Source organism: Nestor notabilis, unplaced genomic scaffold (genome assembly GCF_000696875.1).
Source record: "Nestor notabilis isolate BGI_N333 unplaced genomic scaffold, ASM69687v1 scaffold10966, whole genome shotgun sequence".
NCBI lineage: Eukaryota > Metazoa > Chordata > Aves > Psittaciformes > Psittacidae > Nestor > Nestor notabilis.
This window is the reverse complement of record NW_009932386.1, coordinates 32,781-59,751: the sequence shown is the minus strand read 5'-3', so window position 1 is coordinate 59,751 and position 26,971 is coordinate 32,781. Positions and strand designations below refer to the sequence as shown.

The 26,971-nt window shown below is 42.5% G+C and overlaps 1 protein-coding gene across 1 annotated transcript in view; it reads left to right on the top strand.

Moving 5' to 3' along the window:
• EPHA5 (EPH receptor A5) overlaps positions 1–26,971 on the top strand; it is a gene marked incomplete at its 5' end in the record, with an annotated part of 81,372 nt that overhangs the window by 29,960 nt on the left and 24,441 nt on the right. The window contains 7 exons of the mRNA XM_010016364.1: positions 278–402; positions 3,227–3,386; positions 7,410–7,515; positions 16,617–16,682; positions 23,514–23,581; positions 25,032–25,157; positions 26,168–26,353. Coding sequence (XP_010014666.1) covers positions 278–402; positions 3,227–3,386; positions 7,410–7,515; positions 16,617–16,682; positions 23,514–23,581; positions 25,032–25,157; positions 26,168–26,353 — 837 coding nt within the window. The remainder of the gene's footprint in view (positions 1–277; positions 403–3,226; positions 3,387–7,409; positions 7,516–16,616; positions 16,683–23,513; positions 23,582–25,031; positions 25,158–26,167; positions 26,354–26,971) is intronic.

Sequence of the window (26,971 nt, the reverse complement as noted above, 5' to 3'; positions counted from 1 at the left end):
TGCTTGAAAAGACAAAGTTGATGTGTAAGCTGCTGATGGTAGTTCATATTGTTACTTTGGTTGGGTGGGTGATTCTGATCAGGTCCTCAGCTGCTGAAAGTCTCTGCAAGTCCAGTTGTTAAAAATGGGCAAATACCACCAAGGTGAAAACAAACCCTCATGATCTGCAGTAGATAAGGATCGCCTTGCATTTGAGGATGCACTGACGAGTTTGACAGGGGCAGACCATCTTACTAACCATGTTTGTTGCCTGTTCTGTTTTTCTAATGTCTTGCAGCACCTTCTCCAGTCAGTAGTGTGAAAAAAGGGAAGATAACTAAAAATAGCATCTCCCTTTCCTGGCAGGAGCCAGATCGACCCAACGGCATCATCCTGGAATACGAAATCAAATATTTTGAAAAGGTGTGACGGACTGATTGCTGAGCATCCCAAGTACCTTCTCTTTACTGTCCTTTTAATTATAATTATTTGAGTCATGGAAGGGAATGGAGCAATTTTATGCATAAATCAATGTCAGATTGATTTTGCAGTAAATGATTAGGAAGACTTGAAATGAGTGTGTTGTTTTCCATTAGTGTGTCACTTCTGTTGACCAAATGCATTAAATCTGCGTGTCAGATTCCTCACCAGCCTTTTTGCATTAAGACAGAGCCTGGTCATTTGTTAAAAATAGGAGAGGTTGGGAACTGAGTGTCTATCTCCTCCCAGAAACATCAGGCTATCCCTTGCCTTTAGTATTTCAATTTCTCACTTCATTTTACATCCACGATGTAAGAAGAGGAGAGAGGTTTTGTGGAGAGATTGTATCTGCTCTGACGTAAAGAAGGGTATCCTGGCTTAAAAGCTTGCTTGGGCTTTCCATCTCTTGCTCTCGGTCTGGTGGAAAACACTCTCCCTACGAAATACGCCTCTCCTTGTCTTCATTTAGAATGGTGACTTGTTCTCTTCCTACAAAACTAATGCAGTTTTAAATACAAACAGTAACAAATGCACTTTGTCTAAGTACCATCTTTTGAGTGATGCAGCATTAGATCTTTGAAATGTTCGCTTTCCAAAAATCAGGTTTGCAAGAGTTGACAGAATAGCAGTTTCTTGCCTTAGCTGGGATTGTAAGGTGTTCTTTTTAATTTTGAAACAGCAAGGCCTTCTACGTGAAAACAAAAAGGAAATTGAGTCACAATTCACTTGGAGATGGAGGGGAGTGGTTGAATTTCTGCTTTAAGGAAGATCTTCCATTAGTTCTGTCTACGATCCATGTGAAATCTTGGATTAACATGGACTTAACATGGAGCAGGACTGGGTTGTTACTTCTCTCTCCTTGCTCTGATCATGGGAGGGACCTGCCTAAGCAGGGAAAAAAATTCAGAAATCTTCTGCATCAGGATAAAATCAACATTATTTTTGCAGATGAGGGATCTTGGGCAAGTGCACAAGTTGTGTGAGTGGCTTAAATAGGGCTGAGGTTTTCAAAAAGATTGAAGCTCAAAGCAAGAATCAGAATGTGCTATTGCTGGAAATAATCCATTACTGATTCTTTCAATAACTTGTATGAACAACTGTTGTGGCATATTGAATCCTTCCCTTGGAGTGGCCTGGGAAGGTTAGCCTCTAGAAACCTTGATAATGACCAAATAATTAAAGAAAAACAAAAATCCATATATTTGTTCATTTGACTTTGTTCTCAAACAAGTTGGAAGAAGGGGGGCTTAAAACATATTTGTGGTCCAGAACCAGTCTGAAATATCTTCAGTAAATAGTTCTTCAAGTGCAAGTCCTTCACAGGGAGGTAGCTACAGCCCAAGTGAATTTATGCTGTCTTGATTTATTTCTTTCAGATTGATAGCAAAGCTTAATGTTTTCTGTTGGAAAGCTCAAGTGTTTTAAGTGTTTGCAGAAGCCAGTAGTGTATTGAAAACCTAATTGGGCTGACATACAAGCAAAGATGTGACCTAATATTCATTTATTGCTTTTTAACCAGTCATTGAGTTAGATTTGGGATGTCATCCTTAATCCTTCTTTTTCTGTTGCTACTGTCTTTTATATCCTCTTGGTTTTCAGCCCTTTATAAGGGCAAATTTGCAGCATACATTTCCAAGGGATTAGAATGATCTATAGTAAATGTTTTGGAAAATTAAGTTTTGTCAGCTCACATTCCTTTAAGAGAACTCACCACTTAACAAGAAAAAAAAAGGCACATATATATACACACATACACACACACACATATACACATTTCTCCAAAACAGTCTTGTGTAGCTACAGGCTTCAGTGAAACAATCTATAATCCTACATTTGGAAATTCCCAGGGCCTTATCCAGGCATATTACTGTCTATGGAAAGTTACCCATTAAATTCAAAAGGAAGAAATAAAATCAGTTCAGACCTATGTGGAAATCTTGGTAGGGAATTACTAAGACCTCCTGTTTACCTCAGAATAATTTGGGTCTGAGAGGATATGGTGAATAAGAAGCAGTTTCCAAGTTTGTAGACATGAATTTATGAGCTCTTGTCTAGATGTGTGTTACAGTAAATAACTCTAAGAGTAATTACCAAGCATTTGAATGAAATTTTAATCAGAGAACTGAAACACTTTCACATTAGAAACTGATGTAAATGAAGATTTATTTCAGCAATTTTTCTTCAAGTTTGTTGCTTCAGAAGAACAATGCAAAATTAGATATTTTCCTGGAGTTTTGGTTTATTATTCCCTTCCCCAGGTCTAATTCGTGGTTCTAGAAATGCCAGCATAAACTTGTAAAACGTATAATATATTGTTCTCTTTTTAGGTCTAATTACGTTACTGGGAAGTCATTTCGCTACAAATTAAAATCTCTCTCTAAGGCAATGGGACTTTTTTCCTCTTCCCCATGCCTTGAGATTGATTTTGTAGGATGAACCTTTCCATTGCCCTGGGCCATGTACATCTTGAGCAATGGAAATCTGCTCCTACTGCAGATGCTGGTTTGGTCCCTGTGTTGTTATTTGTGGGTTGAAAGTCCCTCTGCTGTGTTTCCTCCTAGAGCCATTGATTAAAAAGGAGAAAATCGTATCTCAGATTTGTACTGCAGAAAGGGCCTTCAGGGGGAGGAAGAGATATCTTCTCAAAAATGCGTATTTTGGTCATCCTTTGTAACATTGCTGGGGGGGGTGTTAAGAGTCTATTTTGTCTGAGAGCCACTATTTGTGTGTTTGAACTTTATGCTTTTTTGGGTGGGGTTGGGAAAAGGACGAGGAGACAAGCTACACCATCATCAAATCCAAATTGACGACGATTACGGCAGATGGCTTGAAACCAGGCTCGGCGTACATCTTCCAGATCCGAGCCCGGACAGCTGCTGGCTATGGTGGCTTCAGCCGAAGATTTGAGTTTGAAACCAGCCCAGTGTGTAAGTCCTTTTAATTACTGTCAGCCTGTGTCTCTGGAACAGTTACCAGAAATGAGTCAGGGGATCAATACCTTTGCAGAGAGCTGTTTCTTGTCCTGGCCTCATTCCTTGTCTTCAGAAACATCAGGCACATGACTGTGCACTAGACAGGCATATCTGTCCTTGCTTGCTCAACTTGTGTGGTGAGGCAGGAGATGAAGTCAGGAGATGTTCAGGTTCCAAAAATTAATAGAATTTTATGTTTAGAAATATCCTGCATTTATGAGAGCTGATGCAGGAGGACCTTCTCAGGAGGGACAGGGGGAATGGGACCTGCTCCTGCACACCTCTTAATGGCTGTCTGCAGAGTGTGCTGAGATCTCTTAAATATCTGCAACTGGAGAAAAAGCCCTGAAATGGTGCCTTTCTGCAAGGGGAAGAATTGAACCAGCATTTGGTGTAAGTTTCTGTCAAGTTGAAAGATGCTTTCTGTTTGTTGCCAATGCCACAGCCTCGAGGCATTTGGCTTGTGATCAGAAAGGGGAAAAACGTGCACTGCAGGCCCAGGACTTTTGACTGGCCTGTTAGAAATTTGTGGGGTTTGATTCTTTTTTTTTTTTTTTTTTACCTGAAAATTATTTTATTTAAATGAATCTGACCATCCAGGTCTGGATTCTGGAGCAAATCCTGTGGCAGAGTGAACTCCTGAGGCACATAGAGGCTCAGCTGCTCTTTCACCTCTGTTCAGGCACAGCTGTGGGGAAATTCTTTTTGTCCCAATACCAAATTTTTGCAGAGGTGTCAAAATAACTTTCTCCCTCAGAAAATAGTTCCTATCTGTTTCAGTTTGTCAAACTGTCATTTTTTTTTTTTTTTTATACTGTTTACATGGAAAGGAAATTTTGTGGTGGGAATACTTGGTTCATTCCTGTGAGAAAAAAGCCTATTTTCTGTAGGTTTTCCTTGGAAATTTATATTTGTCAATACTTTGATTACGGTTATTCCAGTTCATTCAAAATTCATCATCTTCAAGAAAAGGATGCCAAGTTGTTTTTTTAATGCATGCTACCTTTGAAGCTGTAATAGATTTTAAAGGAGTCATTATACATGTGCAGATGTAGCTGTGGAGCCAGTGACTGAACTAATACAGTGCAAATTGCATCATGATGAAAACATTAATGCAGTAAGAATGGTCCATTTAATGTATTTCTTATTTTATTAACCATTAATTGTGCCTTATAAATAGCAATAAAATCATGTGATGCCAAAAATTATTCTATATTATACCAAGGAAAATTTTGCTAGCAGTTGGATAGTTTCTAGTATAGAGTCATTTAAGTAATAGTGTTCCAGACTATTAATAAATATAATACATTAAATGTATGCACATTTCATCCAGTGCTGTCAGTACTTATGATCCTGGTCCAAAAATAATGGCACTTTCATAAAGCCCATCGTGTAAGTATCTGTGTTAATGGGGATGTTTTGAGAACATCACATGTTAATATCTTTATACACTCTAAATCCCTTCAGTCATTTAGTCACACTGCACCCCACTCTTTTTAGCACTTTAAAGGCAAAGGAGTAGGTAATTCTCAAATACTAGGGAGCTGCCAGTGTAGTTGGAGGAATACCTACTGCATGGTCTCCTGTTTGGGAGCTTGAGCTCTGGCTGAAGCAGGACTTAACCAGATGTTTAAATGCTTGTTAGAATTAAAATGCAGTGTGAACCTCAGTATATTGCATAATATAGCTCCATTTGACATGTAAAATCTTCTAAAAGAAGCAATTTTTTAATTGTATTTCTTTTTCCCAAGGCCCAATCTAAAGTCAGTATCAGTGACAGGAGTGTGTGACCAGACTCCCACTGCTTTCCTGCACATCCCAAGGAATCTGAAAGCAAGCACAGATTGAATTCTCACTGCTACATCAGAGTTCAGATCTGAACTTCTTTTTAGAGCCAAAGCAAATTATTTTGATTCAAGCACAAATGAAAACCTTTCAGTGACTGTTGTGAGACTCAAAAGCAGGTTCCAAAATTGTTTGGACCAAGCAACAGGTTTTGTTTCCAGTTTGCAAGATTTCTGCAAAGTTATTTTTAATAGACTTAGAGGAAATAAGAAACAACAGCCTGACAAATGCAGTGGGGGAAGCCATAACTTGGTTTGGACTTCTCTTTTTCCAGATTCTGGAGTATTTTTACATACTGCTGCCATTACGTGCAATTCTGCAAAGCACCATGATGCAACCCGAGCTTCAGTTTTTACTTTTCGTTTGGGTGGAAGCTGTTGCTAGGTATATCTACTTATGCTGTCCTCCTTTCCAAATGCCACCAAACTCATCTAGCCCTGATAAAACTAACCTTGCCAAAAGATGACTTTTGGCTGGATTGGTGAACTAATCTAGTTGGTCAGCTGGGCAGGAGTGGGAACATCTCATCAAGTCAAGGAAGGGTAATGCAGTTTCCCTCCAGCTTTAAATGGCAGTGAGGTCCCAGCTTAGCTTATGAATTCAGGCTTTTTAGCTGCCATAGATCACAGCAAGATTTATCTAATCTTCCCCATCCCTAGAGCTATGCAAAAAACCACCAGTCACAGCTTAATGTTCTCCTTTAAATGTTTTTTTTTTTAATTATTTTGTCAAGAAAGCAATAAAACATCATCCTAAGGAGCCTCAATAAATTCATGAGGCTAATAAAATCTCTGGATGATGGCATGAGTTTGGAGCAGTTAACATTAAATATTTAATGTATCATGGCCAATCCTTCGGAAATCATTTACACTGCTGTAGCAGGTCCACACTGCTCATCATTGCGTGCTCCTGTATGAAGAACTGCTTGAAGTCCATTGCAGATCAACGTTTAATGCCATACCTTTTCATCTTTCTTTTAAGAAATAATATGGCACTACATTCAGTTATTTTACAGCCTTCATAAAGTTAATCCTGTGCTAAGGACCCCTTTATACTTCAATCATTTAGTTAAATGCTTCTTCAATGTGCAATCGATTCCTGTTGCTCACCTGCTGCTCCCCCGGGGTAGATGAAGCTTCATCCAGGGTTGGCAGAAGGGTAAATCTATAATGAGGTTTTTCCCTGCAAAGCAGCAGTGCCTATGCCAGAGAGCTAGTTTTACAGGGAGGAAGTCAGATTTGTACCGTGGGGTGGTTAAATATATACAGCTAAATAAGTTGGCAGTGGAGAGGGCAGGGTGAGGAGACTTTAGTTGCTGCTTGGGGACCCCCACATGCAAACCTTTGGGGGACATGGGTTCCTTTCCCTGCAGTGCAAAGCAGATAAATGAGATACAAGTGGTGTTAGCATTTCAATTTTACAGGCTACAGGAGCTTGCTCACCTGCTTTTACTTAACCTGTGGCAAACACCAGGTCTTAAACAGCTTTCCTGACCTTTCTGCTGGTATCTTTATCACAGGACTTGTCTTCTGCCTTTTGGCATGAGGGCTTTTTTTGAGGCATGAGTGGGGGAGTTCTGCTTCTCTTGGTTGATAAAAAGACCAATCACTGTATGTGTCTTAGCAAATTCCTGTTTTACTGAGTGCACCTTCTGGCCATGTGATGCAGATGCCACAAGGACTTAGGTTTTAATTGCTTATAGCTTCTTGAAATGCAAGTAAAGTTTATGTCTTTTAACAATAACATTCTGTAAATTTTCTTTCTGAAAAAGGGAACCTGTTAGGTTTTCATCTTTTATCTCTCTGATTTCTAATGCAGCTAACCCAGGAAGATACACTTGGAAACTTGAGTTTGCAAACTCAAAGGCTGTGTTCTGCAATGCTTTTGTTTCTGAAATCAGCAATGAGATGCAATTTTGTTGGGGTTTTGGCTTGGTTTTGCGTGTGTGTTTGGTTTCTTTCCACTCATTTCCTTTCCAAACTAGAACCAGACAGTTAAGGGGAAAAACACAAACTGTAAAAGAAGTAGTGAACTGGTAAGACTTGAAACCTTGCTGGCAGCCTCACTAGAAAGACATACTGAGTGCCGACTATCATTTTAACCTTAATCTCCATTTTCTGTTTCTCGTCTCAGCAGTAGCTGCATCCAGTGACCAGAGCCAGATTCCTATAATTGTTGTGTCTGTAACAGTGGGAGTCATTCTGCTGGCTGTTGTTATCGGTTTTCTTCTCAGTGGAAGGTAAGAGAAGAAACTGTGTGTTTATATTTCTCCAACTTTTGTAATAACTTTTATCTGACCAGCTGGTTAGTGCACTTTAGGTGAAAGCAGCGTGTGCATGAAGCTGTCAAGCAGTAGCGTTGTAACACAGCACAAGGGTGGGCTGATTGATCTGTTTGGAAAGGCAGGAATGGCAAAGGCTTACTCACAAATGTAGTTCACTCCCCAGTGATTTTTTTATTTCTGTATAGACTGGCCCTAATTATTCAACTTGATTCTCACTGGAGTGTTTTCACATTCCTTTAAAAATAAGCAGGACATGTTATTACAGGTAAAATATCCTGAAGCCCATATGTTTACACTCAGCTCACAGACAAAACTTGACACCAGGAAAACACTTGCAGAGAAAAAGAGAAGAAACCAAGCTGAATGGCCAAATGCTCCAAGTTTTGGTCAACTCTGGATTTAATTTTACATATGTAGGACACCAATGTATTCCCCAATGCTAGTAAATTATACAGACAGCTCCCCTCCAGGGAGGGAGACACTCTGCTTCAAGCCATGAAGCAATCCTATTAACTTCTCATGTGCTTAAACATAGGCAAGTAATGAAAGCTGGGGCTATACCATTCTTGACAACTCTAATGGCAGTTGATGAACTCGTTGGTGAACAAGGGGTTGTGGTATTTGGTGAAAATCTGGCTTGTATCAGGATCATCTTGTACTGTAGCACTAAATTTGTATGGCAGCCAGCACTCAAGACACTTCTTTCATATACTGCTTCTGTATTAGTACCTTTTTAATGGTAATAGTAAGCCAATGCAATATCCTTCATGTAAAACAATATGAAGTGCATGTATTCATAAGGCTGAACTTATTTTCAGTGCAAAGTAAACATTAATGCTTGTAAGGTACTCATCAGCCCACTGTTGCTTTCATGAAACAGGTCTGTCTTTAGCTCAGCTCTAGCAAAGTGGCTGTAAATTACAGGATATTTTAAGTGTTAAGAGTACTTAGAAGATACAGAGGAACTGCACTGATACTGAACATACTGGCTTAGGGTCTTATTTCCCAGAAGAAGTAGGGTATCAATCTGTGAATGCAGCACAGTGAAATTCCAGCCAACCTAGGCAGCAATGTCCCCAGGCATAAGGCATCCATGGAAGGACAGTTATTTCCTGTCTTGAAAGGTAAGTGCGCTGCCAGACTCATCTCCGCTCAAGGTCAGAGACTGACAGTCTCTTCCAGCTCAGCAGTTTGAGCTTTTGTTGTCTGCTTTGAGTGACTTGTTGGCCTTAAAAATGGGAAAGTAAATACTCCTGTCTGCACAAGAAACATGCAGTGGCATGAGGGGCATGAATGGCTATAGACCATTCACACCAGGGGCTACAGGAAAGCTGTAGCCAGAAAGACTGGACTCTGAACACTGTAGGCAGGAGTTCAGGTCTCTCCTTAAATGCTGGAGGTTTTGAGTCAAATCTCTCCTTGAACAGAGCTGGGAGATGTGGACTTTGGCCTCCCCAGGCTGAATGCGTGCTTGTATTAATGCAAACAGGAGGATGCATGTGTGACCATCAGGAAGCTACAGATGTAACCTGGCACCTCTGCAAGGAGTCCAGGGGGGTGAATCGCAGGTGGAGGGACATGTATCCCTCCCTCTGCAGCCAAAAGGAACTGTGTGGCAACCAGCAGCTCTTGCTGTTCCCTCAGTCACCGACAAGCGCTTGGGACCACTTTGGGGAGGACATGCCCTTGCAGGTCTCCTTTTTGCTGCTACCCTCTCTGGTCCGAACAAGCAGTTTCAAATCCTGAGCCATTTGTCACCAACTCTTGTTAGTTATCTCTTTCTGTTCTTTGCCCTTAATGGGCTTTCCAGAATGTGCTTCCTTTTGGCTTTTTGTGTCTTGGCATGTTTATAAAAGCCCTTGTCTTCTCTGGCTAGAGTTTTACCACTGTCTCTGCTGCTGCCTTAATCCTCCTCCCTGGTACTCACACCTCTCTCCATGGACCCCATGGAGCTTCTCCATGGTGCCACACTGGACATATAGGAAGGTGCAGGCAGAGGGAGCTGAGCTCTTGATCTATTTTTATCTTTTAAGCCCTTCCCCTAAACTGGAAAGAATCTCATCCCTCAGCTGGAGGTGGAGTAGAAGCTTCCAGCGCCAAGGTTTGGTCTGTTATTAGAGAATTGGCTTGAGTTCCCATGAATTTTAAAGCTCGTCTAGTGCGTGGAGTGACTTGTGAGACCAGAAAAATAAACCCTAGAAGCCAGAAAGCTGACGGCCAATTTGAAATTAAACAAAGCAAAACAAAAAAATTGCTCCTGTTTGGAAGTGAGTCACTCACGCCTCTTTGCCTTGGATATGATTTTGAAACAATTCATGGAGTGAATGGTCACTCTCCTGCTGTGACACTGCGGGGATGATAAACACATTCCAAGTCACGGGCTAATCCCTTTTTGAAACTGTTAACCTGTTTCTGGAAGACACTTTCCTGTGTCTTTGGAGTGGTTATGTTGTTCCAGTGCCTGGTTCCAGAGGGCTAAATTTACTTTCCTATTCTTTCCCATACTTTTTATAAAAGCAGACATTTTCAACTCCAGGAGTTGCTTCAGCTAGAATTACCACTGCTTTCCATGCCAAGGAAGCTGTGCAAAGCCAGGCTCTGTCTTTCCTGCTAACGGAGGAAATCAGGTACAGCCCAGTAGCAAAGCTAAGGAGAAAAAAATCTCTTGCTCTGCAGCACTGAGGGCATACCTTCCCAGCTTCTGTGAACAGGCTCCTCATTGCTGGCTCCCTGGAAGGCCTGGATACCTCAGAATTAGGATATGCCTTCCTAGGATGCTGTATGGCATCTCTTCGCACCTATTCTCCCAAATGCCAGGCTGAAGCAAGCAGGGGCTTGAGACCAGTCCTGCAGTAAGAAGGGGATGTCCTCCAGTTCTCGGCATCTTGGAAAGTATCTTCCCAGCTGTAGGACTCAGGAGTTTGCTGGGCTCTGCAGGCTTTTTATTTTCTGCTAGGTTCCCAGAGGCAGAAGTTTCTAGGCCTTTTCCCCTTTTTTTGCTTTCAAGTATCTCTTCATTTTTGTTGCTTCTTTTGAATGAAAGTAAGTAACAGCTTGGCATTTCCCCTTGGCAGCTGGCCCTAAACCAAAGGTCAGCTGAATGGTAGTCACAGTGGCATTTCCACATGCTAGCGTCTATCTGTGGAAATTCACTTTGTGTCTGTAGCTGGAGGTTCCTGGGAATGTGAAACTAAATGTGCTTTGCCCTAAACAATTAAGCAGTGTTTCAGAGCTGATTTACTTGCAGATGTTCAAGAAGACTCTTCCTGTAAATAATGCATCCTCTGACCAAGGCCATAAATGCTAAGAAAAATAGCTGATCACTTTTTTAGGTTATCCTGGTCTTTACATCAAGGGCATATTAATAATATAACGATCAGGATTACAAATCAAAAAGATTCACTAAATCAGACTGTAGTTGTCTCAGCAAAAAAAGAGAAGTGGATTGAAAATCTGTTATTAAACCAGCTACAAGCATTGAAATAAAGAACACGGAGTTGTTACTATCTTTGTTTAGTTAGGATTATGTGTTCTCAGAAGTGCAATGCATTTTACAGATAGAGCAAGGCTATGAATTCTTCTTTCCTAACAATGCTTGAATGAGGTGCTGCTTGATATCATTGCTCCTGATATATTAATCTAAAATAATTTCAGACTTTTGTTTTACAGCCTGTATCAGACAATGCCAGTCACAAAGACCTTTGCTCTCCATCCTGCAAGGAGCAGTAAGGTGCCACAGTTGTTGCTGCAGCATCAGCCCCCTTCTTTCTACAAACTGAAGCCAGGTTTGCATCAGTGTGGGAAGGAGACCCACTGCTCTAAAACAGTTTCCCTTTTTTGTCCTTCAAACCAACCCCTCTTTGCAAAACTGACAGGGTATTAGGGTGAGTGTTAAGAGACTGCTGCTCCTCTAAGCATTTGAGCTTTCTATCACTAAAGGCATGGGCTTTGACAGAGTAAAATGTGGATGCTATTAGGTCAATGCTGTACATGTTTGGAAAAGCTACTCAGAATAACTAACAAGTGTACTGTGCATCTGCATTTATAGCCATTATAGATGACCTTTCCATCCCGAGTGATCTTCCAAAGAACCAGAGGGAGATTTTTGTAGAACTTAAGAAAAAAATAGATTTGAAGCAACAAAAAACTGCCCCTCACCCTGTGTCGTGCATATACAGAAGGTCTTTTTCTGGCAAGGAACTAGCCTTCAAAAGACAAAGCAAAGACAGATCTTGCCATACGGCTATTGGCAATTAGAGGCTTCTGCACCAAAGTATCCATCCTTGACCTTAGCTCATTTAGACTTTTAAATATCAGCCCCTGCGGTGGCAAAGGGCTACTTTCTGGACACAAATATGTGCATCTTGTTAAATAGTGACTTTCAGGGAGTAGAGAGAGTGAAAGGGATTATGGCTTATATCCTAGGTCCTGAGCCAGAGTTTGCAACCCTCTGTGATGTGGAAGGTCAAAATGGATGAATTTTTCCACAACCTGCCCCCATCCTATTTTCCAATATATGTCAGGCCTTAAAATAGTTTGCTTTTTTGATATTTCCGTAGGAAACAGGAGACAGTTTGTAGATAGTGTTTTTCATAGAGAATTTTTCCAGTATGAGTCACAATTTTTGTTACTTGTGACTTTTTAAAGGATTTTTATCTACATTCTTGCCTGCTCTTCCTTCTTCCTACAGGACATTGTCTCCTGTGATTTATAGCCACTTTATGATGCTGCCTACTGCCAAATATTCCCCACAATTCACCTGACAAGAGGAAGGATTTTATTAGAGAAGCTATTGCTCTGCCAAGTCAAAATTCCCATCCACGAAGAGCAGGGGCAGGGCCTGGTCCTTCTTTTGTTCGGGTCAAGGTTTTTACTGCCTCCATCATGTTAGCAGCCTCTTTGCTCTTTGGCAGTATGTTTTCCCAGAGAGGAGCGTTAGCACCATTGGTATAAAGGATCCCCCACTGACAAAAAAAGTGCTCCAGTGCACCCTTCTGCACAGCATGATGCCCTTCCAGGGCTGGTGTGGAAGTCTGCTGCCTTTAGTCCCCATCTCTAGCATCCTGGCTAAATTGGCTTGGCACATTTGGCTGCTCCAACACCCTTTTCTTATTTGTTCTAAACACTTTTTGTCTTAGTACTTCTGTGCAAACACACTGGGCTCTGCAAGCCAGTCTGAGCTGCTGCAGTTTCAAGAAGGGTTTAAGGACCCAGGCTAATCTGCCTTCAGATGAGTTTGGCCCAGACAGGAGGTGAGAGTTGACCAAGTCTGTAATTAAGCTCCAAGCCCATGAGGCATTGCCCTTGAAAGGGTCATTTCTGAGTTATTCTGGCAGCAGCCAAGAGAATGGAGCAGGATAGTCGAGCAGATAAGCAGGTGACATAAGCTTTGTCTGAGCAGGGGAAATGTGGGGCAATGCAATAGACAGTGATGAAAGTGCCTCACCTTTGTTCAAATGATTCATTTGATGGCATTGTGCAAGTCTCATTTCCACATCAAGAAGGGAACTGGGAGGCCCTTCAAGCTGAAAATGGAGCCTGACTTCAGTGGTAGAAGCTCCAGGCTCCTGCTGGGCACTGGTGAAAGCCCCTTGTGTACATAATGCTAGAGGTCTTTCCAAGTGCAGTTCCTTCCCCATAGTGGTTGCATAGATATTGTCTGCTTGGGCAGTTACTCTTGAGCAGTGCAGAGACATGTGAACTAGGTATAGCTCAGCAGGACAACAGGGTGACTCCTTAAACATTTGTATAGTTCCAGGCAAAGTAGAAATATATTCCTGCCGGCTCACAGTGCGTAATGCTGCTGCTCTCGTGTTCGAAGCAAGCATGTTGACTCACAAGGTCCTAGGTGTAGTGCTGGCCTGACCTGGAGATGCAGGAAGCAATCATTGCCATTGCTTAAGGCTGTGTGAAGGATTAGAAAAATCTTCCCAGGCACCCTCAAATATTTCAGTCTCTAATTACAAGCCTCTGAAGAACATCCCATTAGAGCAGCTTATTAAAAGCAACAAACGAGGTTTTCATTTATCATGACTCTGAGTCTTCAACTTATAACTCTTAAAAGCCACAGCTATATATGGCAGAGCCTCTCTGAGATCTATCTAGCCACTAGAAATGTAGTTTAATTCTGAATGCTGTCTGTGTTATCTGCAGACTTGTGGTAAATTAATTACATTGATTGCAGGCACAGTTGTTGGGGCTCATCATATATATACATTTCATTAACAAAGTATGCAGCCCAGGGTTTGAAATGATGCCAAGGGTGTTGTTTAGTCCTCCTAGCACAGGTTTATTAAAGTTTGCTCTCTGGACAGTTGGGCTTGCAAACCCCATAGGCATTGCAGGGGTCACCTTTGCTAGAACTGGAGGAGTGTCAGCTTTGTGTCCATGAGATAGCTGAAAGAGGTAGAGTTCATCTAGCCAAGAAGTGGGGCAGTGACAGCAGGCCACAGAGGTTCAGGAGGTACTGCTGCAGTTCTACATTGTCTCTGCCCACCTTGCAGCCCTTTCCTTGAAGCCAAGGCTCAAAACAGGAGTCATGTTTTGTTTCAAGCCAGCTTGGCTTTTGGAGACGCTGCTGCCTCAGCACCTTGTTCTTTCCTAGCAAAAGGGATTTAACGCTGCAGATGTTTTCTCAATAACCTTAACTGTTACATGATTTGTTACATGGTTCATGGACATGTCATCTGTTAACCTGCAGCAGATCAGAGGGGCTCCTGACCACTCACTGGAGCCAGGAGCAGTCCCCACAAGCTCTCCTTGTAGTCTGCTGGTCAATTCAGCAATGCTGGAGGAGTCTTTGCAGATAATTTTGATGTATACAGTGCTTGCTTCAACTCTGACTGCTTCCCGATACAGGTCAGGTTGCTGGTCAAAGGTCTTAAAACCCCAGAAAGGTCTGGGTGTATTTCATTGAGCAGCAATGTCTTATCCTGCCACAGCATTTGATCTCATCTGGGAAAGCGTTTGCTCTCAGCTCCTTAGTTTCTAAACCAAGACAGACCTGCATGGAGCGAGAAGACTGAGAAACAGTGTTCCTACTAGGAGCCATCAGCACCCAGATGCGGTGGCCATGAGGGCATAGCAGCTCTGCTGCATTCTGACATTCGTCTGCAAAATTAAGCCATCCTTTTAACACGAGCAGTAATAAATCTTCCTTTGTCTTAACTGTTCTAGCCAAGTACTCCATTCACTTACTTAGCCAAGTGCTTCTGGGATTGGAAAGTGAATTTTGTTGTCTGCTGATCCAGTTTAGTTTGTTTCTAACAGCTTTAGATTTCCCCTAATGTTGCACCTCAGAGTATTTTCACCCTAAGTGCACAACATTATGCGACGGCTGTGCAGGTGTGAGGTTGCATTGACGTATTTCCCTTACACTTGAGTATTTTATCCTCCCCATAAAGGAAGCAAGTGAGATCTGAAGTGCTTTGCATTTCGTGCAGAGAACTGATTTTGTCTCAGACCAGCCCAGTTGCTGATGAGGTGCTCAAAGAGTTTTCTTTATGTAAGGAAATAGTAAGCTCTTTTCATTTTAACAAGGTGGTTGCTTTTCAGGTTAATTGAAGTATGGTTTCAAAACCCTTGACTTTGCATGCTGGGCAGTGTGGGAAGGTCTGGTGACAGCAGCCATTAGAAAATGCCTGGGGGGAGAGGGCCTCCTAGCTAAAATGTAAGCTCAGTTGCCACAGCTGCAGTGATCTTCTGGAGACTACCAGTTCCCTGGTAAAATAGCAAACCTGACTGCAGATATATAATGGTTGAATTCCTTTTGTGTGCTTTCGAGTTTTGGATCTCTGGTATTAACTTGGATCAATGGAGAGGTTTGTGAAGGCTGAGCTGGTCCCAGCTGGACTGCACAAGCTGGGGCATTATGAAAATACAAAATGTTGTCAATTATAGTAAAAAAAAATTGGCATCGTTGTTTAGAAAATTAGCATGTTGTTTTGCTGGTGCAAAAGGAGCTCAGAGAGACATTCTGCACTAGTTCTAATTTAAGTAAGCACATAATTGAGTGTATAATTCTGTAAACCATCACATGCCTGAAGTTATTTTGAATCATAATTTAAGGCAGTGAAGTTGCAGAATGTTAATTTTGTCTAAATAGACTATTTTAATGTGTTCAGGCATGGCAAGTTACACTTTATAAAAATCTGATGGGCACAGGTTTTTTTTCAAGAATGACATATTATGATGATTTGAGAAGTGATGAGTAAAATCTTCAGCTGATTTCAACCAGAGCATATCTGCACTATTGGACTCCTGCTTGCATGTCGCATTGAAGTTCTTCCTGTTGTTTCTTCTGCAGTGTGTTCTTTTTCAGGATGAATTACCTTAATAGATTGGTAACTTAAACATTGCCCATGCCAAGTTCTCTGACAAGGATAAAGGTCAATTACTGAGGTGAAGCCAATCTCGGGTTATGGACTGATGCCAGGCGAACCCACACTCTGATTGGACTAGAGTAAGGACTCGGCAGCCTTCAGAAGCAAGCTGTGGACACATGCAGTACTTTTCTACTCACCGTATTTTGAGTTTATTTAGACTGAACATTCACACACAACTTGTCCCATTTCTTCAGATACAAAATGCACACGCAAAAAGCTTCGCTGATACAAAGAGATCCAGAAAGGGTTGTGTGAGCTGACTTACATGCATAAGGGTCTATGAAAGCAGGGCTTGTGTTCATCCAGTGCTTTTTTTGTTAAAGGAAATTGTACTATACCACACACACGTGTGGAAAAAATCCCTTTCCCTGCTCCAAGGCAGAGGCTTAAGTTTAAGCATATGGGTGGCCCCATTAATCCTAACGGTTGTACTCAAGTACAGGAAGCACATAGGTAATTGCTTTGCAGGACCAGGGTCCATACACTCTCCCCAAAGTGTTTTTCCCCAGCAGTAGCACATGCCATGAAATTCTTGCAGCCCAGGGTGTTAAGGTCCAAATAGTAATTGCAATAAGATGGAAGAAGTGCATATAGAAATGTTGCAAATGTACTTGCACCTTGCCAGGGCGGTGGGATTATTCCTTATCCTGGGCCTTTTTGTTTGCTTTTCAGTTGCTGCGATCATGGCTGTGGGTGGGCTTCTTCTCTGCGTGCTGTTGCCTATCCAAACCTAACATGGTCAGTGTTCCCACCCGTGCTGGCTCCTATTTCGTGTCCTCCCTCCATGTTTTCTGTGCATGGTCTGCCTTTCTTGTATTGGCCTGGAAATCGCTTTCTCTTCTGATCTCTGCACCCAGTTTGTCTATCTCAACAACTGGAAATAGCGTGACCTGAAGCAGAGTGTGTCTCCAGCAAAAGCAGGGGTCTCAAGGGGAAAAAACCCACCAAACTAATGCGTTATGCCATGATTGATCCAGACACTGCACCAGCAATGTCATGTGTCGTAATGAAACATCACATACGCTGGACACATTCTTCTGCTTCTTGTCACTAAACGGGGCTGGGGGAGGTAATGTGCCCTCAGAAAGGAGGTGGGAGGCAGGTGGGAGTGGAAAGGTATTTAGTGGCATGTAACATGCATGTCAGTGAAACGGACGGTATGTCATCAACTTACATGTTGATGTATGACCTACATGACAATGACATGATGCTGTTTGCCAACGATACGCTTCAGCAGCACTGGACATATCCCTGTGAGCATCGAGAGCTGTGTATCCATGCTGCATGCTGCCCCGTTCTGCCACCAACTGGGCTCTCTCACCAGTTCCTGCTCTCTTGTACTCTCCCCTCTTTTCTAACTAATCGAAGGAAGCGTAATTTTAACATCTGTTGGTTTGACTGGACATGAGTTTAAGTTGCTCCCTGAAAGGAATGTATTTTAGGTCTGTGAATAAACTGTAGTCTGTGCAGGCAGACATATTCTTAAGCCTCCTAAGAGACTCATGCAGTCACCATCCCCATCAGATAGCTGCTTGAGACAACAGAAGTCTTGAGACATGTGGTGTTAAACTGGGAAGGTTTTGCAGCATAGCTGGCCGAGAGGTGTGAAACTCTTCTGCTGTGTTTTCTGAGGGATGCTGAGGCTTTGTGTGGTGGTAGCTGTGTGATGGTGAAGTCTCTTGCTGTGGGGCACAGCAATCATCAAAGTAGACCTTGGTGATTTAGTGGTAGGACCTTTGGGTCCCCTAGTGCTGTATTTTGGCTCTGTCAGAGGCCTGAACTAGGGAGGAGTTTGCAAATGCAAATCCCAAAGGCCCTGAAACAGGAGTTTGGGTTTTTTTCCTGACCCATTTGAGCATTTTTAAATTGTTTTTTTTGTGACTTTTGAGTGCTTAAGAGTAGTGTTAGCAAGCAAGAATGCTCAGCTCAGAGTGTTGCGCTGCAGACTATTCTTCTGGTACATGTGGTCATTCCTGCAAGCAACGATTGTGCTACAAGAAAACCTCACAGTATTTCTGGTGCCTGTGCCACCAGTGCACAAGCAGTCCCTCAGTGGAAGTCATGCTTCAAATATGCTCAGAAAGACTCCTAACAGAGAGTGACAGCAATGGAAAATACTTCTCAGTGGAGACCAGGAATGGACTGAATGGCTACAAGGGAAACTTGGCTGACCTGGAAAATACCCTCTACAAGTTTCCTCCTAGGCTGCAGAGACTAATGTGGCAGCAAGCTGGGAGGGGAAAAAGGGAAAAGTGACTTCAAGGCACAGATGTTGTCGGCTGTGCTATGGGAAGGCACAACAACCTCTTTAGAGAGATTTATGGAGATCTCAGAGGGAGCTTCCTGTGAGAAGGGGAAACGGTATCTTGTTTAGTTATTTTTAATTGTTCTGGTGGTGGTTTAGGAAGGTGGGGAGTGATTCAGTGTGAAGGCAGGGAAAGACTAAAGGCTAAAAATACCACTGCTGGAACTGTGAAACTTCCTTTGTAAGGCATCCAAGTTAATCAGAGGTCAAGGCAGAGTTACATTGTGTAGAGGGGGACAGCAGTGGCTGGAGAAAGCTGCTGAGAAGGCCAGTGAGCCTGTAGCTGTTATGAAGGGACCCTGCCATGGTTCCTCTCGGGCCAGTTATCTAGTGTGTCTTTGAACTGAGCCGAAGGTTTTAGCTTGTCACCTCAAGACCGTTTACTGTTCTTTTAATCCCATTCTCCAAATTGTAGGACTTTGAGAGTAGATAAAGGAGTTGAATGAGTCATATTCCCAGCCTGCATGGGTTGATCCAGGTGCAAGTGTGGTCCAGCGCAATGGAAGTAACTCTTTATGTATGTTTAAAAAAGCAGGAGGAAAGTGAACAGAAAAATGGGAAACAACTTCCAGTGTAAAAGCTGTTCGTTTTACACCAGTCCCTTGAGTATTCCCTGGTTTTGTGATACTGTATACAGAATTGCAAGCAGAAAAGGTGAATGCTGAACATATACCAACATTGCTACAGGTAGACTTTTGACTCTGTCTCTCAGTATCAGTGTTGTTTATCCAGGATAAAGCTATTTGCTGAACAAGTTATTGTCTCCAGACCCAGAGCTGAGGTGACAGGATCTTGGCCAGATGGACAGATCCATTTTTGTTTGTTCCTCTGAGTGGAACACAGTCCTGCCCTGCAACACATATGCAGCCTTATTGCTTTAGCATCCTGGAATCAATAGTCTGAAATGAGCATTAACCCCTCATAAACAACAACCTTGCAGTCCTCGCAAACCTCTGGTAAAATGAGAGCTTGAGATGGGTCTGATGCTTTCCTCAAAATTGATTTATTGTAAAAGATGTGCTTCTGAGTGAAGGTCTGGCCCCTGAAAAGCAACTGGCGTTTTGTCTCTGTTTCAGAGAAGCGCACAGAGTTCATTTATTTCATATTTAAGAGATTAAATATATGACTGAATCTCTGCAGGACTGGGATGGGAGATTGCATGCTGCTTCAGGACACAAGCTGTTCGATGGTACTGACTGCACCTAGCAAGGTGAGGTCCCTTTTCTCATTGGAGATGTCTAAGTGCTGTCCCTGTGTGCATTTCCAGTAACACCTTGGCTGTGTGCTGAAATGCTTTGTCCTATGCCTATAAAAGAAGTATATAAAGACTCTCCCACATCACTTACTTGGATGGCTTGGATGTCCAAGGTCCAGCTCCACAGTCTCCTGACTGTGTCCTGTGTAGGTTGTGACCAGAGTAGTGGCACCAGCTAAGAAGATGAAACTGCTTCCCTTGGGTATTCTGTGGTTTTTGGGAATGCCTCGGGTGGCTGAGGGGCCATACAGCACCCAGTAGGGACACCCCAAAGCACAAGGTCAGACACAAAGTATCTCAATTGGTCCAGGGGAGAGCAAGCATCTTCCTGCCTCATTTCTTGAAGGATTTTTCTTCGTGAGTTGGCTTCTGTCATTTGAGGAAGTGGGCACTGGTTTCCCAGGTGGATTCTTCATCTTTCTACCTGTCTGGTTTATATTTTATAAACCTATATAGAGATCATTTTACAATTTCACTTTTATAATCTGCACCATAAATATTTTATGAGCTGCCTGCCAATCTGCAAGTCGTTTTTAAATAAGACATGATGTCTTAAGAATATTTAAAGTCTCACTTTCTTTCCCTCTGATACTTTTATTGGAAAACAGAGAGCTGTGCAAGGAAGACATCTGCTTTCTAGATAGAGAAACTGGGACAAATCCGCAACAGGAGTAAATGAGTTGAGATTCAGGTGTGCTGCTGAATTACATTAACTCTTTGTCTAAGTGTCTCCAGCTCAGTGGGAGATGAAGTGAGTGTCAGGATCTTTATACTTTTGCTTACTTGATACAGAAAAGATAAAGGAAATCTATGGTTTGTACAATGGCAATAAACTAGAGAATGAGTCTTCCATCAAGAGGCTATTGACTCACAGCATTTCCGATAAATATGAAGAGCAATGCACATGCAGAAATGGATTATTTCATAAACAAGTGGGAGCTTTTTCTTCCCTCAAAATATGTTGCAAAGCCACAATATTTAGATACTTTTGTCTGCCAGTGAGATTTGCACAGTGAACCAGGACGTTAACCTGAAAGAGCAGATTTTCATGGTATTTAGTTGGGGAAGAAAGGAGAAAAAAATAGTTGTGTGGGTTATTTAAAGCATCTGAAGGTCAAGAAGGGAAGAAGTGCAGTTTAGCCCCAGTCAGTGTGTAAATGGTTTGTTTCTCTGGGTAGTTTAAGAAAGTGAGCATTTAAAAGGCGTGAGTGATTGCAACAGGCAAGGTTTGCAGCAAGCTGTTAGTGACACCCAACTGTTGCTTGCTGGTTGCAATCCACTAACTGCATTTCACTTCGGTGTGTCTTGTCAAAGATTTTTTCAATGATGGTTTGGGGGTCCCAGAGCCTTATTTCATATGCTAATGTGATGTGCTGCTGTATGTGTTATCTAGCTCAAGAGAGAGGGCCAGCCAGAGCCAACTAATTCACACAGGCTCGTTGAGGGTGTCTCTGGGCAATAAAACATGGACCATTGTGCATCAAGGTGTGTTTGTGCTTGGATCACTGGATGCTAGCAGTGTCATCTTCCCCATTTCTCTCTCCTCTCTCTTCATGGTCAAAGAATCAGTAGATGCGGATAGTAAAAAAGATAATGTCAGAAAGCTTATTTATAGGTTAAGTACTCCACACCTGAGGAAGTGATTAGGGCATTTGCCCTGAAAACATGAACAGAAGTAGTCTTATGTATGTGCATTTGGTAGAAGGATGAATTGAAACACTCGTGCTTTTTTAAGGGGAAAACTGAGTTACATGCCTCAATCCAGAAAAGTACTTCTGTGGAAAATGGCTGTAACTTTTGGCAATTTGCAGCAGAAAAATCTGGGGCTGCCAGAAGTGGAAATTGATACTAATACTCTAGTTTATACACTTTAAGGGGAAGCAGTATGATGAAGAAGAATCCATTGTCACTCAAGGACTGCGTATACCAAGACGTGCTTTGAAATGACCCTTACTCCCAGGATCTCTGTATACACCCAACGCTTAGGTTTTGAGTTAATAAGGCAGGGCCCCACCTTGGGGAAATGGCACTGCCACTGCTAGAGCAGGGCGATAAGCACTGGCATGCAAATAACTGAGCCTCATTGCTGCTCTCGTAGGTTTTGCATTCAGACTGTGGTGGTCTCTGCTGCTGAAATCATGCCCTGCATGGATAGATAGCCTGGCTGTTTATCAAGTGCAACCTGTTTGGCTCTCTGCCTGTGTCCCAGGACTGCCTGTCAGCCTCCCTCTTTGTCTTCTGCGCCTTGTCTCGATCCATTCCCCTGCATTTGCACAACCTTTGCCGTCTGTTTTTAACTCCTCTTCCCTTGGCATAGGTGTCCTCTTCTCCCCAGGATAAGACTGAGGGCCTGGTCCCCTTCCCTGGAGTAACCCAAGGAGCTCATGTTGCTTTTCCCCTCTTCCCACCTGCCAGTGTCCAGCTCTGCTGGGGTCAGCCCAGCAGTGGTGCATGCGTCCCGTCATGTTGGGGCTTTTGTTGTATTTGTGATTGTACCACAGATCCGGTGCCAAAATTGAAGCCAAAAGAATGCTTGGCCCCATGCATCCAAGCAGACAGAAGTTCCTTGTAATAGGACTTCATGCTGAGGGCATGTTTCATGCAGATGCCTATTACTGCCTCCTCCTAATTGCAGCTTTGTTTCTGCTAATCGTGTGCTCCTCCTTGCTGTGAGTGATGCTGTAGTGCTCACATCTCCCTATCTCAAAAATCGTGGGCAGTGGAAAGAAGGCTCAAAGTCTCTCAGCTTTAAGTGGTTTCTTGGTAACCTGAGGCTTTCTTTGAGCTGTGCTGGCTAGCAATCCCACTGCACGCTGGATGGCTTGTAGGTGTCTATTCCAGCTTTCCACTCTACCAAGCAGTGTCCCTCTGTCTCATGTCCATGCAGTTTGCTTTAAGGTCAATCCAGTTCCTGTATCCAGTTACCACATCAGGTACTTGGAAAGACTGGCATATGTATGTGCATTGTACATACCTCATTCCATATTTTTAAATGTCCATATATATGTGAGTATATAGCAGTTCTTGCCTATGCAGTTACCTTGTGGCTTCCTACATGGTAGTCTTAAGTGGAACAGGTCTCAGGAATGTCACCAAAGTGTTCTGTTAATGCTAATGCAATAACATTGCCTAGAGAACCGGTAAGAAGAGTGAAAGACGAGTCAGGGAAGAGCAGCCAAAGGATAATATGAGGAAGATGCCCTGGGGAAGGTACGACTCCCATATGGCTGTGATTGCAACTCTACAGCTAGGATTCAGCAGCATCCTTGCAAGTGCCTGGTGCTAACATGGGAGCAATCAATCAGGCAGTGACTGCGTGTCTTTTTCCATCGTTACTGGTGCTGGGCAGAGGGGATTGCATGAATGGTAGCTTCCCTGCATAGACAGGAGATGTGCAGAAAACCCTCTCAGAGCCAGAAATATATAGGAGATGCTTGAAGTCAGTGAGGCAATGTTTTCTTTTTTGCTTTTTAAGCCATTATTTTGCATGTGTATAAGGTTTTACATGTACAATATTTACACAGGGCTTTTTTTCTAAAGTATCAAAATTTAAATTTCTATGCAAATGCCCAGTGGATGGAGGGGAGCATGCAATGCGTACAAAACGGTGCCTGCAAAAGCTCTGTGGTCCAGGAGATCTTGCTTCTGCAATTCTGATGTTTCATCCCATTCCCCTTTCATTGTCCTTCCTGTCCTTGCCTTCTTGTCTTTTTAATAATAGCTAAATTAGATGTATAGTAGAGTGCAGTTGTTCAGAAGCATCTGTGGGATTTGGAAACGCAAGTCCAATTGAAGATGAGTGGGCCTTGGGCCCTAAATCCCGTTAGGGAAATTGCAAGTAGTTTGATGAGCTAAAAGTGGGACAGCATCAATACAGCTGCTAGAGAGGTCGGATTCATCGCTGCTCTGGGTTTTTGTGCTTTGTGTGATTTGAAGTAAAGAGCGGGATTCTGCCATACCAGAGACAAAAACACTCTTCTGTTTGTTTGTTTTGTTTTGTTTTTTCCAGGAGATGTGGCTATAGCAAGGCCAAACAAGATCCGGAAGAAGAAAAGATGCATTTTCATAATGGCCACAGTGAGTAAAAATCAAACACGCACGTATGTGGTTTTGACTCTAAGTGGTAGTAAGAGATACAACTGAGAGGGGTTTTTTGTTTGTTTTGGAGTTTTGGGAAGGGTTTTTTGTGGGCTTTTATTTTGTTTGTTTTAAACTCTGGGTTTGCTGGTAATTCACGAAAGGTTTTTTTGTTCTGCCATTTAGTAAGTCCACACCTGCCCCTGCTCCATGGAGAATTGAACATTTGAACAGGCCTTATATGAGCCCAGCTAGTCACACCTGTATGTTTGCAACAGATCTCTCTAGCAAGACATTTTGTTCTTTCTCTGTCTTTGCAGTGTGACCCAAGCTGCTATTAGTTTTGCCCAGTTGGCACATAACAACTTTACATTTCTGTGGTCTGGACGTGTGAGTCCAGAATACCTGTTTGAAACCCCCGCTCCACCCCAGCCAGCCATAAGGACCAAGCCCATAGCTACTCTTTGCTTTGGATGCCTCTGCAGAGTAAGGAAAGCCTCTGCTCCTAGGAAGTTTTCAGAAATGCTGCATTAATGCCCCTGTATACAAAAACCTCTGCTGTGATGCTAGAAAGTACACCTCATGGTTACTATCAGTCCTTCCGAACACCCAAAGCCAGTGTTTGAAAAGCCTTCCTTCGTCAGCTGCTGTGGGATCTGGGGATGGGTAACAGCAAGGTGCCTTTTGGGGCAGAAAAGGCAAACGCATCTTGTGAAAGTCAAATTTCCATTAGTGCTGTGTAATGAAGGCAGCAGGAAGCAAATCAATTAAAAGCCACAGTGTAATGTAGCTGTCTCATTAGACTGATGAGCAGTTCTTCATATGAGTAGCCTTAATGATTGTCAAAATAAACTTATAATATGGATAATGAAAATACTTTTTTCCTCTCATGTCCTGAAGAAAAAGCCTGCTATTGATTATATTTATACTGGTACAACCCACAGGCTTTACACTGGAAATATTCAGTTCATTTAAATCTCAGTTACTCCATCTGAAATAATGTGGCTGATTGATGAGCTAATCTGTGACTAGTCGGGCATAATTTATTGCAAGTCTCTGTCAACCCCCATCTATCCAACCTGCTTTGCAAATTGTTCACTTAACTTTTTGCTTTTAGCACTTTTCCTCCTGGCATACCCTTTCCAGATCCAGAAAGGGGTTCTATTGTACCAGACCTGGGGCCAGCCTGTCACTCAGCACTGAGAGGGATCTTCAGCTGTGCGTCATTCCAGCTCAGCACTATCATGTGCTGTTCTATCTACAATGAAGTTACATGTATGTCACATATGAACTAAATGTCATTTTCCAAGAATGCTATTTATTTTTTCCATAGAAATAGGTTTCCCTGCTGCAGTGTTTTCCAGCAAAGTAAAGCGCAAGGGTCAGGAGTGTGTATTGCCCAACTTCTGTCATTCCATGTGCCTCTAATGCTTTTAACTTGTGTTTGCAGTTAAGCTGCCTGGAGTAAGGACGTATATTGATCCCCACACCTATGAGGACCCTAATCAAGCTGTCCATGAGTTTGCAAAGGAAATTGAAGCTTCATGCATAACCATTGAAAGAGTTATTGGAGCTGGTATGGAAATGCATTTCATGCCCCTTAGCAGCATGGATGGTTGGCTTTCTTAACACGAGAGATCAAGGAATGGTCATGAAATATTTGTGCTGTTAGGTACCCTGCAAGTGATGGGGAGCATGTTCCAGCTGAAGTGTGGGGCAAACCTGTCATTGTCTGCAGTTTTGAAATTCAGGGACTGAACTGAAAATGGCAGAAAATAGTTACATTTGGGCCAAACTGAGTTATTTTGGTGGATGCTTAAGGGTTCAGTTTCTTTTCACCATTTTAACCTTTTCTTTTCCCCCATTGAAGTCAGTCTCAAAGCAAAAAGTAAGAATAAGAAGTCATCTGCAAAAAAAACCCACAAACTAAAGTCCAAAGCTTTCAACTTCCTTGGTTAAAAGAAGCAACTCTCATTTTCTTTCTAGTTAAGCTGTTTGTTTGGACTTGCATCCAACCTTAGGAATATTTTCTATTCTCTGAAATTGTGGGTTTGGAAGTAATTTACTGTTCACCAGAAAAAAAGAAAAACAAAATCCATTTTGGGTCATAAAATCAGAAAGGGTTTATAGTCCATAAAAATATATGTTGCTGTGAAAGGCTAACAGCATTCCATCTATGTAACTTACTAAAGAAAGGTTAAGAAGCAAGTGGCTTGTGTTTTACGAAAGCTGTCTACACAGGGCGATGATATAGGATGTGACAGGATGCTTTCATCTACTAGACAAAACAGGAAATGAGGAAAAAGCCCAATAGATTATAGAACATAGCTCTTTAAATATAGGAAAATTACTTTTTCCTTCCTAGGTTTTTTTTTTTGTGACTGTGAATTACTTGGGTTGTGGTACACTGACTATTTGAGATGATGCTCACTGTGATGTTCAGCTTTCCACATCCATGAATGTGAGACAGTCCTGTGTGCTTTTGAACAGCTGTCTATAGGGGCTGGGCTGCTTGCTGTAGATGGGCACGTGCCGTGCATTCCTTCAATGTGCTGTGATCCCATTCTTTCTGATTTTGTTGTGAAGGTGAATTTGGGGAAGTCTGCAGTGGGCGGCTGAAGCTGCAGGGAAAGCGCGAGTTTCCAGTGGCTATCAAAACTCTGAAGGTGGGCTACACGGAGAAACAGAGGCGAGATTTCCTGGGAGAAGCAAGCATCATGGGGCAGTTCGACCACCCCAACATCATCCACCTGGAAGGTGTTGTGACAAAAAGTAAGTACAATTTGCTGTGGACTGCTGTTCTTGAACTCTGGCTGATAGGAGAGCTGGATGAGGAGAGTAAGACTTGGGTAATGTGTTAGACTGTGCCTTCCCTGATTTCTCAAAAAGTGGTGAATTCTTTTTGCCCAAAATGTCACACTCTATATGTCCAGACAGGGGCAAGTTCCCCAGTGTTGTAAAGAGGGTTTGTGCCCAAAAGATTTTGGTGTTCTTTCAGCTAGAATGAATAACGGATAAAACAATAGAAAACATTTACTCCCTCTGCAAACCTTACCTCACCTAGGCATGATGCGCATGTGCTAAGAGACACTCCCTCTTCAAAGGCCCAAAATTAAATGATATGAGATGATATGCTCTGCCAGCCTCAGGCAGAGGGCAGGTGATGGAGACAACAGTAAGCCTGGGATGTCTGAATGCCGGTGGAGTGTACTGCCTGACTGCTGCCTCATAAGTAGTTCAGCAGCACCTACTGCCTGCAAAATGCAAAAGCATTTTGAACACAGCAATGCTAAGCCACCCGCTAAGTTTTTTGAGAAGGCTTACTTCTTACTCTGCCTTCATTTGTTTGCTTTTGAAACCACATAGGCTCCAGGGTGAGGAAAGATGTGC